The 13,859-nt window shown below is 35.6% G+C and overlaps 1 protein-coding gene across 8 annotated transcripts in view; it reads right to left on the bottom strand.

The window, feature by feature from the left end:
* LOC105490044 (WD repeat domain 72) overlaps nucleotides 1–13,859 on the bottom strand; it is a 294,422-nt gene that overhangs the window by 188,896 nt on the left and 91,667 nt on the right. For all 8 annotated transcript variants that reach the window (XM_071066821.1, XM_071066825.1, XM_011755286.2 and 5 more), the window contains exon 14: nucleotides 13,439–13,635. In XM_071066821.1, the coding sequence (XP_070922922.1) occupies nucleotides 13,439–13,635 (197 nt within the window). The remainder of the gene's footprint in view (nucleotides 1–13,438; nucleotides 13,636–13,859) is intronic.

Genomic DNA, 13,859 nt, shown 5'->3' with positions numbered 1-13,859 from the left:
GTCTGGGTAGGATGTGACTAGGTAAAGAGAACATCTCTGGTACATGAGATTGGGCAGGAAGAAGTGTGGAGCATAGAGTCACCAGCACCACCCATGTGGAAGAGCACTGGGGTACCAGAAATTATGGAAGAGCCTTGTCATGGGAATCTAAATGGGGGCTTCAGAGACAAGGAAGAAGAACAAATCCTACGAAGCTCAGTTTCTCCTGGGGCTGCTAATCCAGTATGCCACCCTATGTTCCCACAACGAGCTACCTAAAAGCATTTAATGTCATACATGTTGAAACGTAATCAGCCCTCTCTCCTCCTTATCCTCTGATGAGAGGGTGAGTTAAGCAGTTTTCAAATGATGTACAAAAGCAGGAAGCAATGTTTGCTACTTGGGGGAAGCGGAATTGTACTAGTCTTTGCATCTGGGAAATGAAACATAAATCCGGCCTCTTCATATTTATTACGCTTAAGTTTCTGAAAGTTATTACAAACCTGTTGCTTAGATTGTTGCTGGCTTCAGGGGTTTTGTATTGAGGAGAGGGCTTAGTAAAGTAATTATTTCAGGGAAGTAGAGGCTCCTGATATACAACGCAATCCTTAGGCTATTTTTGAGTGCTTATTTTAGACAACTTTGTTATGAGAAAAAGAAGTCTAAGATTTAAGGGCAAGTAAATGGGGTAATAATATGCACTTTGCTGGTATAACAAGCCATTTTAACCACATTGCCTTTCAATCTTCTTTTCTGAGTCTTTATCAGCTCTGTTCTATGCCCACCTTACCCCAAGTGAATCATTTCTCACTAATAATGCTGGACATACTAAGTTTTATCACCACTATTTAATAAACTTTTTCTTATAAACTTTTGAATTAATTGAGACATGTCTAAATATCAGTGGAGCTTGCTGCTGTGTTTCAACAGCCTCTTTGCTATTACTGACTATTTTTTGCTAGGTCACTATCCTCTACAATCAAGTCACATGTAAACCTGATTTGGACTCAAAACAATTGACTGGCAAAATAAATACACTTTTTTTTTTCTGTCAGTCATTTATATATATTTTTTCTTACAATTCAAAAACGGAAGCATTCTTTACTTTCTTGCCATCTATTCTTCATGTTTTAGACTTCAGTAGTTTACAGTTCATGAGTTTATTCCACAAATATTTCTGAATGCCTACCATGTGCCAGATATGCTAGATGATGAGAATTTCATGATAAAGTTATAAAATAGGTTGATCATAACTGTAACTGTCCCCTGTGAACTTATACTGTAGTAGAGAGTAGGGAAGATACAAAATGAAATAAAAAGGATGCTGAGAAAGAGAATAACAGAAAGTAGGCTGCTACCTACATAATGGTAAACTGACATCGAAGTTAGACTTGAAGGTACAGAATTGGGGTGAAAACATTCTGGCAAAAGACTAACATCAGTGGAAATATGAGTTTCTTTAATGAGGCCAAATAGTTGGGGATTAAATATCTGGGTCATGGAACTGAACCTGTAGTTGATGTTTTTCATCTTTTTTAATGTATGATTTTTTATTTTGGTTTTTATTACAAGGGTGAATGCAACTCAGATTAATAACAATGGAATGCTCATTCTTAGTTTCTTTTCTTTCCATCATGCTTGTGGAAGTTGAAAAGAATATTTCATAAATAGTTACGTAAGTTCAATAGACTGGAAATTGTTATGTCTGAAGAATATGTGTAAACCTTACAGGACATCCCCTGCCCCACACGGTAAGTGTTAAAATCAAATTTATAATTCCAAAGATACTCTTGCTAAGAAAATCATAGATAGAGTTCCTAGTTTAGGAGATATAATACATTTTAAAATAATAGTACTAAATAGAAATTTGAATTTTATGAACATTCTGAAATATTAAAGTGGATCTTTCCTAGGTTTGATTATGCATAAATACACCCAGTCTGGAAATCAACACAAAATTACCAGTGGATAGTAAAAATCAATTAGAGTTCTTTCCCAAGTATCACTCATGAACTACTGACAAATCCTGCTCTAATTCTCAAGTGAAGAAACTTTTAATTATAATATGATGTATGTGTTCATGTTGAATGAAATTCAGTATATCCTGAAAACAAGAATTAAACGCAACCATACTAAATGATTTATCAAGAAGACATCAGGTAACCGCAAGAGGGCTGCAAAAGATTTAAGAGATATGATGTATCATTCATACATAATGAGACTTTTGTAGATTATATTACTTAGTACCATTATACTTCATTATTTGTCTGTGAATTAAATACCCATGTAATATACCCATTATACAGATAGAGAAATAAGGGCTCAAATCCTTAGGTTTTGTTCATTAGTGAAAGATAAACAGATTTTGATAATTATTTCGTTACAAAACTGAAGTCTGATAAAATATAATAACTCAATGTTTTAAAATACAAAAACTTGATCCTAGAATTAATGGACATAGAACATTAGGTGAAGGCAAAAAAACCATCAAGCTGTGGCCCCATAGCTGGGCCTTTGTGGTAGGTGCACAAGAACAGTGAAACAAACCATCATCTGAGATACTGTGTGTTATGTGGGCACTTCCTCGCCACACAACTCATTGAATTTTCTGTATCTGATCTCATGTGCTATCTGGATTAAGATAGAAGGGTAGATCCTTTAAATCAGATGTATATTGTGGGCATAATTTGTCATGATTAATTGAATTATAAAAAGTGAAAATTTTGACAAAATACACTCAGAACTGTTAGTTTTCTGCTTCTACCTTACTAATTCCACTCTTGTTAACACCAGAAATTTAATGACTAAAAATATGTCTCAAGATATTATAAGCTGATCATTAGCATACATAAATGTTAAAGTCATAAAAGAAAGATATGCTTAAGAGATCTTGGCCAGGCGCAGTGGCTCATGCTTGTAATCCCAGCACTTTGGGAGGCTGAGGCGGGTGGATTACCTGAGGCCAGGAGTTCAAGACCAGCCTGGCCAACATGGTGAAACCTCATAGCTATTAAAAATACAAAAATTAGCTGGGCATGGTGGTGCACACCTGTAATCCCAGCTACCCCGGAGGCCAAGGCAGGAGAATCACTGGAACCTGGGAGGCGGAGGCTGCAATGAGCAAGGATCGGGCCACTTCATGCCAGCCTGGGTGACAGAGCAAGATGCCATCTCAAAAAAAAAAAAAAAAAAGAGATCTTAAAGACAATTTGTTACCTTCTATCAACTTGACTTTATAATTGATCTGGTTTAATAAAAGATAGGTCCTTGGCAATTAACAATTTTCAACTGACAGTCATATAATAAAAACGATGTGAAAGTTCAATGTTCAGGTATCCTCTTAGATTTGGGGAGATGTCAACTGTCAAATAATTTTCTCATTTGAGCCACAAGATAATCACACATGAAGAGACAGGACCCCTACTATTCTTTCCATATTTTGCCATATGATTACATGATCAATGTCATGCTATGGTTGTTGTAAAACAGAGATTGGCTTGAGAGACAACAAAAAGGAAAACAAAACATCTGCTACCAGAGAATCAATGGAGAAGGCCACGTTTTATATAATGACAAGAGACCTCTAGTGGGAGCTAGGAACACAAAGTAATGAAGGTGAGCAGGACTTTGCATTTTGTAAGCTTTCTTTTTTTTTTTTTTTTTTTGAGACGGAGTCTTGCTTTGTCAGCCAGGCTATGGCACAATCTCGGCTCACTGCAACTTCCGCCTCCTGGGTTCGAGCAATTCTCCTGCTTCGGCCTCCTTAGTAGCTGAGGTTACAGGCACCCGCCACTACGCCTGGCTAATTTTTGCATTTTTAGTAGAGACGGGGTTTCACCATCTTGGCCAGGCTGGTCTCAAACTCCTGACCTCGTGATCCGCCTGCCTTGGCCTCCCAAAGTGCTAGGATTACAGGCATGAGCCACGGTGCCTGGCTTTGTAAGCTTTCTTAATGGCTTTCTAAAAGTCATCAGGTTTTGGGCAATAGGTGAAGAAATAGAACAACGTCCATTTTCAGTCCCATTTGATTGTGCATGGGGTTAAATACGTGCATAAGAAAGCCCCTGCTGCTCACGGCAGCTTGTTAGGATCATTTTTATATCTGGCAGGAATAATCACACTCGAACCAAAAGATTATGCAGGATATTTTAATTTAGGATTAAAGCTGTCTGCAGAACTGTATGAGCTATATAGTATGAAGAAAATTACAAATAAATAAATGTCATTTGGAGATGCAGAGAACTGGTGGTGCCTTCAGGACATCACTGTTAAAACCGAATTCAGAAAAATGGACAAGAATTGTAGCTGTATATATTTTTTTAATAAGTTCATGCTCTTAGTTCCAATAAATAAAGATAAAGTCTTAATACATTTTATTTTTAATAGTATAGGGGAACTATTCCATGAAAATAAATGCTTTTTTTTTTTTTTTTTGAGAATTGCTTCCTGTTAGTTTTTTGCATTTGCTGCTCTCTTAGGGCCAGTTTCAACAGAAGTCACTGGTACAGAAGTAGTGCTCCTGTTGGGATTGCTTTAAATGGGTCCAGATGGTACTCTCAGTCAAGAAGTGATATTACCAGCTTTCAACAAGAAAGATTTTATTCTCCTCCATTTCTTTCCAGTTATAAGCAACTAATACTTTGAGTTAACATCTAAATTCTACAAACTTCATCCTTTTTCCCGAAAATACCATCCAGTGCATTAGTCATTAAAAAAACAGAATAGAAACACATTTTGAAGAGGTCACATTTATAATCATTTTAATCAGAACCAACAAGTTCCTCAATAACAGAGCATCCAAATCCACTGGAGTGAATTTGGACCCTAACAGATAATAACCTCTTTAAGTAGGTGGAATAGGGTCATCTTTTGGGTACTACAAGAAGCAGGATCTTAACAAATTTTGAGAGGCTACATGTTTTTAAAAAGGAAAAACAGGCTCATGCCTGTAATCCCAGCACTTTGGGAGGCCAAGACGGGCGGATCACACGGTCAAGAGATCGAGACCATCTTGGCTAACACGGTGAAACCCCGTCTCTACTAAAAATACAAAAAAATTAGCTGGTTGTGGTGGGGGGCGCCTGTAGTCCCAGCTGCTCGGGAGACTGAGGCAGGAGAATCGCTTGAACCCGGGAGGCGCAGGCTGCAGTGAGCTGAGATCACATCACTGCACTCCAGTCCGGGCAAAAAGGAAAAAAGAAATAAGGAAGAAAAAAAGTCTAAATAAGCTAAATAGTTTTGAGTGCATAATATCATATGAACATGATTACAGAATTCATAGGTTCTAAAATATCTGTAAAATTATTAATGTAAATGAAGGCAAATGTAAAGATGTGCTTTAATAAATTATGCTAACACAGTCCCTAGATCAAGCTAAATACAAAATTAAAATGCCTAAAATGTTTAACTTTTCTCCATGTTTCTATGCTAGAACTTCCCCTTCCAAATTAACTGATAACTACAAACAGAGTATTTAATCCAAGAAGAAAGTTATAATCTTAGATTTCCATGTCTCCTATAGAGTTAATGAAATATTGTGGGGGGAGAGAAACTGAAATAAATCTAAAGCTAAGTTTAGTACTAAATAAATGATATAAATATTTATTCAGTGAAAAATCTTACTTTAGAAATAACGGTAGAGAGAACATGTTTTGAAACCAGTTAACCCAAAGCAGAACCCCTTCTCTGGCAGAAATCACGGTTGCCCATCAGCAATTACAAAAATAATAACGCCGACCTTGAATCAGCCTTAAAGGTCTTCGCTCACAATTATATTATCAGCTTTATGAATTTTCAGTTGCTATCTCAGCCATAAATTCAATAAACGCAGAGTTGATCAGTAATAGAAAGACAGCTATTTTAACAGCTGACTTCATTGAAAAAGGCATTTGAGAAAGTACACGTTATACTGGCATTTTCCATGTTAAAAAATGCAGCTTTTTCAAATCCTGCTCAGTACACTTCAGATGAGGACTTATGTCCTCTCAGGAACAATAATAAAAACTAAAAATCAAACTCAGCCAAAACTAGAAATGATTTAAATAAATTATATCGGCAGTCCTGGGAAAGCAATAGTCAGCTAAAAGGTTTTTATACCTGGAATTTTTTTTACATTTCAGGATTTTACCTTGGAGCATTTTTTCTCATCTTAAATATACAACTTCACTTCCTCTCTGTATCTTAAACATAACAGCTCGCAACGGTAGAGAAACCCAGTCAAAAAAGAGCCCTGTGTGTAGTTATTGTAATTAACAGATTCAATATCCATTACCGCCAGTCAGGTATCATAGCAACCTTGTAGTGCTGAAAACTGCTTAGAAAATTCTTCAAAACCAGCAAGACTCTGCTTTAGGAAAACAACACTGGGGACATGACTGGCTGTCAACATCTGTGGGTGTTGCTATGGGCACAGCCACAAAGAACTCTGCCATCTATACAAAAAGGTATACACACAGAGAAGAGGGGAGGGACACAGAAGACAAATTGATAAGGAAAATCAAAAAGAAGAAATCATTGGGCTGGCAATATACAATAGGCACACAATTGTGAGTCCATGTTTTACACAAATTCTTTTCTATTGAGGCTAGAGAATCCAAATTAAACTTAACTGTAATTGTGACTAAACATGAGCCAGGGTTTGGAAATAATATCTGAAAACTCTCCATTTGTACCCTTTATCGCAAGTCTTAATTTGAAACGTAAAGGGAATTACATTTAAAATAATATTTAAACTTCCACTTATAAACCCTTAATAGTCGTTTATAAATCTGCAGAAGAGAAAAGAACAGGTTACTATGAACAAGAACCCAATATTGATTTTTCGGCAGTGCAGTAAGCCATCTCCATTCTATCTGGCTGCTGTCAAAGCCACTCTTTAACAGCTGGAGTCAAATTGCACTATTTACAGCAAGAGCCCTTGTCAAGTGGACCATAAGTATCCTAACAATACACTATTCAAATGGCACTTTGCCACACAAATTGCTGACTTGATGAATAACCTATGTCAATGACTAAGGCCAATATAAAAGTTTCATTTTTATGAGAGGTTTTACATTCACACATTAAGTAAGCTTTCTTTGAAGAACTATTAGGCTATATATTTCAGGCCTTTGGACGCTGAAAATAATTAAAATCTGTTTAAATACATCGAGGGAACTTGACAACATTAATATGGATCCGGTGTTAACTACATTTGTCACACGAGTCAGAACAGAGTCCTTCTGTTGCTGGCACTCCCCACCGGCACGTGCTGCACAAAGCCAGACTTAAACTAGCCTCGCACCATGAAATAGGAGCATTCTCCCTTTGTGCCTGTGATTTACATGGCCAACGAATGTTTAGATACAAGCCAGGCTTTGAAGTCCTGTGAGGAAATTCGGAGTTGCTTCTGGGTGTGAGGTGGACAGCTGGAGTCATTCAATGGTGCATTTCCTACTTTTCACAGTCACTCAGACCTTCTAAATTTGTTTTGAAACAAAGCTGTGACATATTCCTCATAGTTTTCATCGTGATTGAGGTAATATTTTAAAAACGGAAAAAGTTTAAACTCACGCCACAAAATGAAAAAAGGGAAATTCTTCATAAAGCAGTTATAAAAAAAAAAGGATTAGTTATTACAGAAATTTTTATTTAACCTACAGTATGTAAAATTATCTATAAAATTCTTATGATAAACAGTTATACACTGTCAAAAACTTGCATCACTTTATGTGTTCAAAAAGCAAATGACCTTGTAGATTTCTCCCCTAACGTTTATTTCTTAATTCTATCTTCCTAGGCTGGATATTATCATTTAGGTACTACAGTTTTAAGTTGAGATTCACCAAATCAAAATACTTAACACAGAAATCTTAATCCAATGTTTACAGAGGAAAACGACTGTCTGTTCATCAAGTGTTTGAAATTTAAAATAAAAATCTATTTTCTTTTAAAATTATAAAAAATTGGTATAAAATATTTTCCATATTAGAAAAATAGTTCTATGCTGCTTATTATATGAAAAAGAATAAATCAAAAATTTACTAATCAACAAGGGAAAATTTTCATTCTATATGGATGATTTAGCCCTATATAATGCAATTTATTGTTTTAAAATAAATATTTGTTCTTTTTTATAGTTATACAAGTTTAATATTAAAATAAAGGTAGTTTAATAAAAACCGTGGTAACATGTAATATTGCCATGATGAATTATTATTTAATAGCTTTACAAGTACATTTGCAGATGATATTTTCAAATGTCACAATTTGGAAACTAATTCTATTTTGGTTATTTTTTTGTGTCATAAAATATAAAAGAACTAACTTTTCATTCTGATAAGGTGATAGGTAGTAGTGGGATCAAATTTCAATTGGTGGTCTACCCATACACCAGCTGCGTTTCACAAGAGGCATCAGAATAAAGCTCTAATAAAAATTTTCAGCAAATGGTACCAGAGAGACATCACCATAAGGTCAACTAAAGGTTAAAAATACATACAACCAGATTTCTAGAAAGTTCAACTGGAATGTAAATAATGCAGTGTAGTCTTTATTTATAATCAATTTTATATGCTTAGATAAAAATGCACATATAAGCGCATTATGTAAAGAAAATTCCATTAAAAAAACCCAACTAAGTTGGGAGCCATTACTTACAAATTTGTTTCTCTTCAAAGGGTGGTTTTCCAAACACATGTGAGTTCCTGGTTTTTGTCACAGATTAGACTTGATATAAGCTCTTTTGGATTACATTACACACAGTTCAGAAGAGGTTGGGATAAGTTGTTTCATGTAAAATACAGACATGGAGGGAAAAGGGAGGTGTTGACTATTTTGCCAATTTCTCCTCAGGCCTCATGATCTCCAGGTCCAGTAAAGAATGTCTGGATCATAAATTGGCAAACGACAACCAGTGCATCATCTCTAGTCCACTGCCTGTTTTTATAAATAATGTTTTTATTGGAATACAACCACCCTTGTTGAAGAATTGTCTATGGTTGCTTCTGTGCTCCAAAAGCAGAGTTGAGTACCCATAGCTGCAAAACTCTGGCCTGCAAAGCCAAAAATATGTACTATCTGGTCCTTTCTTAACCTATTTTTGTGTTGCTATAAAGGAATACCTGAGGCTGAGTAATATATAAGGAAAGGAGTTTTAGATGGCTCACGATTCTGCTGGCTGGAAGACAGGACATCTGGTGAAGGCCTGTCTTCTTCCACTCATGGCAGAAGGTGAACCAGAGCCATGTGTGCAGAGATCACACGGTGAAAAGGGAAACAAGAGAGGCAGGAGAGAGAGGAGCTCTTACTAGCATCCAATGCTCCTGGAAACTGATGGAGCTCATGCACTCCGGTCCCCACATTAATCTATTCAGAAGGATCTGCCCTATGACCTAAACACCTCTCATTAGGTCCCTTCTTCAACAATGAGGAACAAATTTCAACATAAGGTTGTAGGGGTTAAATATCCAAATCATAGCAGGTCCTTTACAAAAAAGAAAAATACTTATTCCTGGTCTAGTTCATCATTGTTTGATACAAGTGGAATGCAAATCACATTTGTAATTTTAAATTGCCTAATAGATACATTAAAAAAAGGAAAAAGAAATGGGTGAGATTAATTTTAGTAATACATTTCATTTAATCCTATATATCCAAAATAGAATTTAACATGCAGTACTAACCACATTTCAAATACTCAGTAGCTACAAATGTTTAATGGCTACCATTTTAGACAGTGAAGCCCTAGAAAAGCAAACCAGAAGGAGCTGCTGGGAGACCCATTCTACAGAAAATCAATTTTAAAGAAAAGACATTTCCAGGATACTACAATAGGCCCCAAATAATAATCCACATTACCCTTTTTCATTTCACAGAAAAGAAATGCAGAAAAAGAATTTAAAAGCAACTAACCAACGAACAAACAAAATAGGGTTTTTTTCCCCTTAAAATACGATGAAGCTACAAAGATTTCTGCAATTACAGATGATTTTAGGATGGTTGTTTATTCTCTACTTTGATACTAAATTCCTTCCATTGCAATTTAAACAGGTTCTATCTTGTCTTATCTTTAGATAAATCTAAGAAAAGCAGTCCCCCATCACTAATATGATATTGTATTCCTTTAAATCCTTTATGACTCTGGCCTTCCTTTCCTATGCCAGAGATATTCTTTGTCTAGCAGCACAAATTCAACTCCTCTAGCATTTCAAATTGGAATTATTTTCAAAATGTTTTGTTGTATTTGTTTTTCTCTTTTAAACTTTTCTCCAGATCTATATGTACTTGCTTCAAATGCAACAAGAAAAAATAAATACAGCATTCTAATAAAGTCCAAATGTTGCCAAACACAAAAGTCTCCGCTGCTAGTCTTCTGTTTAAACAGTTCATTCTATTGTTGGAGAATATTTCACCTGTGTCTTACTAAAATCCACAAACAAAAACAATCCTGAAATACAAAGTAACCTTTAACAGTTTTAAATTTCACAGGCATACTGTCCCTCATTTTCCCCACATATACAATGAGCATGATTCAAATTTGGTTTCTTAAAATTAATTTTTTTCTTATGAAAACTCATGAAGCATTTTACCATATTAGTAACAAGGAGAATGGGGAATGTATCAGCACCCATAAAATGTCATGCTTATCAAATTTGTAAATTAAAGAAGACTAAGATACAGTAACCTTGGCAGGTACGGTGGCTCACATCTCTCATCCCAGAGACTCAGGAGGCTGAAGCAGGAGGATCGCCTGAGGTAAGGAGTTTGAGACCAGCCTGGGCAACAAAATGAGATCTTGCCTTTAAACGAAAACATTTTTAAATTTAGACAGGTATGGTGTTGTGCACCTGTAGTCCCAACTACATGGAAGGCTGAGCCGAGAGAATTGCTTGAGCCCAGGAGTTCAAAGCTGTAGTGGGCTGTGATCATGCCACTGCACTGTGATTGTGCTGGAGTGCAGTGGCACGATCTCTAAAAATAAGACCCTGCCTCTAAAAATAAATAAATAAATAAATAAATAAATAAATAAGACAATCTCAACAGCCTAACTCTATCAGGATGAAATGCTAAGAGAAAAAGTGTATAGCAGATCATGAAGATATCCAGTACATAATTTAAAAAGATACAACTTAGGAGAAGCATAAAAAATATTGTTCTAATTAGCACTAAATTTAATAATAAGAGAAGTATAATATATAGGACAAAAAAGGTGATAGTCCTGTCCAATTGAGTTTATCTCCGAATGTAAAGAATGAAAGTTTGAAATTGTAGTCATCTAAGGTAAGGGGCAAAAGCAAGAAAATAAAGTTGAAATCAGCCTGTAAGTAGGAAAACAAGATTCTGGCATTTTATTGCTTCTTGAAGTCAACGAAGAAACAAAATTATATAAAGAAAATGAAATCTATATATATTATTACCAGTACCTAAAGAGTAACTATGAAGCTCTTCAAGAAAGTGAAATACATAGCAGTCAGTTTACCTTCTGGGAGTTAAACTAGTAAAAATGACACTTGATGAATGAGATTTGCTCCTGCAGACCCTAGACATCTTAAAGGCATAGGTCAAGAGACATCCCCCAGTTCTCACCTACTACTCTAGCATATAATTTCCACTATAAGATGCTAACTCTGTTATGAATGGTGAGCAACAAAGACACACCAAGATGGGAATGCTTGGCAGCTGGCTCAGCTCACTCACTGGGCTTTATTCACTACAGCCTTATGATACCTAAGACTGTCAGTGTGATTCAATTTCCCACCTTATGTTCAGCTGTGAATGTTGAAGTTTCAAAGCATCTCTATAACTGTCCTTAGAAAATGACCTTTTCAAGTTAAGAATAGGAAAAATAGGTTTCAAAAACCTAAAGACAATGGATTGAATGAGAAAAGAAAAAAAGCCGTCACCTAATCACCAGCTTCAATATCTGAAGGAGGAAAGTACAAACAAAAGCAGGTGTTCTAAATGGAGTCTTAAAAAGAAAAATCCAAAATTCAGAAATTTTTCCATGCATTATCAGCCTTGGCCAAGGGAGATGGTACTCTGCTGGGCTGAGAGCATTGGTTACATTCAACTGTCAGAGCTCAGTGAATGAATATTCTCTGGGCTCTGACTCCATGCCCATGAAGAAACCCTGTGTTACAATTTCCCCTGGCCTCAGCTTTGCTGCAGTGAGAAGGTACCAAGCAACAACCAGAATGCCAATAAAAGAATTGTCATTCTAGTTTATATATTCATTTTTGTAGGTATTTAGTTAGTGTGACTCAGTTCTCACAAGGTTGACAAATCCTAGACTCACTTGTAAAAATCTAAACCAGGTCTCTAAACCTAAAAAGCTAAAGATTACATGCTAGCACCCCTGCCCCCAACTCTGCTGCTTTGAGGCATGGCTTTAATGGCCCATTGGCCTTTCTTGATGATGACATATTCTTTTGCCTAACTATATACATACACATGAGATAAAATAAGGTCTTATTCTACGTCCTTATTAATAGTATATTACTAGTCTTCATAATACCATTAAAATAACAGAAAAGATGAACAATATGTAATTAAGAATCAGCAAAACCTTGATTTAGCAATCCCACTTCAAAAAATATATCCTTCAAATAATCTGCATGAAAAAAGCTTTAGGTTCATAGATGTGTTATTTAAAAAGTGAAACATAAAAACCAAGCCATGTATCAAGCCATAGAGAAAGGATCTATACCAGCAATGATAGAAACACCACATAGAGCATAACGCAGCCATTAAAAACAAAAATTACATATTAATACCATGAAAATATGTTTACATGAAAAAATACATTTGATATGTACATATAAATGGCATAGTTACAACAGTATGTTGAGGGGATAATTTGGAGGTAAAAATATAAAAAGATGGAAAATAATCCCTTACAGAAATCAGATTAAATTACTATATCATATTTACACATAAAAAACAATAAAGCTAGCCAAATTTCTGCTAAGCTGGTTGGCTTGGTTTATGAGAATAAATGCCAACTCCATCACTGTGTATTCACTGAGGCTTAGAATCCTAGAGAGTTAGTGATCCTACTGATACTGGGTATATCAAAATAATTATCCATACTCTGATCTAGTTTTTCTGATCTTTTTTTGTTTATTTTCAATCAGCATTTTTAAGAGGTCAGATACTCTTAACCGAAAAATAAAAATAGATCCAAACTACAGAATATAAATGTTTTCCCTTCCTTATGGAAAACGACCTAGGATTCAAGGGTTAATATAAAATGGACTCAATTTTGACAAGCCAGAATCTATTTTGTCAAAAATCATGCCATAATAAGTATAATAGTCACTCAAAAAGTTACACTGATTCACCCAAGATTACTTGGTAGATGTAGCAGTCTCTTAGTTCTTGTTTTTGTGCTGATACTTAAGTGCCATGTATTTATGAATGCATCTAACTTCTTATTCAGTTGATAATGCTCTTTGTGAATATCAGCTTGATTTGAACTTACCTTACATGAAGACTCCACTTGCAGACTAGGGCAAGGTAATGGCCCAAGCTGGTAGGGGCTGGAGGATCTCTGTTCTATACTTTTGTGCTTAAGTGTCTCTGAGGCAATGGGAAGTACAGACTTCACAAGCTGTGAATCATCACAACAATTAAGAATAATTCGTGCTCTTTCTCCTGTCTCATGTCTTTCCAAAGTGCCTGGAAAACAAGAAGTAAAAATGTCAGCAAAATATTTACCCCAACAGAATAAGACAGAACAAAACACTCTTTAACAGAAGAATCACAGTCCTTTAAGTTATCTTGCCTTAGTATCTTGCAACCGAAAAATAGCCTGGGAGCTTTTTCTAAATTATTCAAAACACTTGCTCATAAAGGCTGAACTTATGGATTTGAAAAGCTCATCTTCCTCTTTGTGCTTCTTC

This window comes from Macaca nemestrina, chromosome 7 (genome assembly GCF_043159975.1).
Source record: "Macaca nemestrina isolate mMacNem1 chromosome 7, mMacNem.hap1, whole genome shotgun sequence".
Classification (NCBI taxonomy): Eukaryota; Metazoa; Chordata; class Mammalia; order Primates; family Cercopithecidae; genus Macaca; species Macaca nemestrina.
The sequence above is the reverse complement of the archived record's forward strand: the minus strand, read 5'-3'. Positions and strand labels throughout refer to the sequence as shown.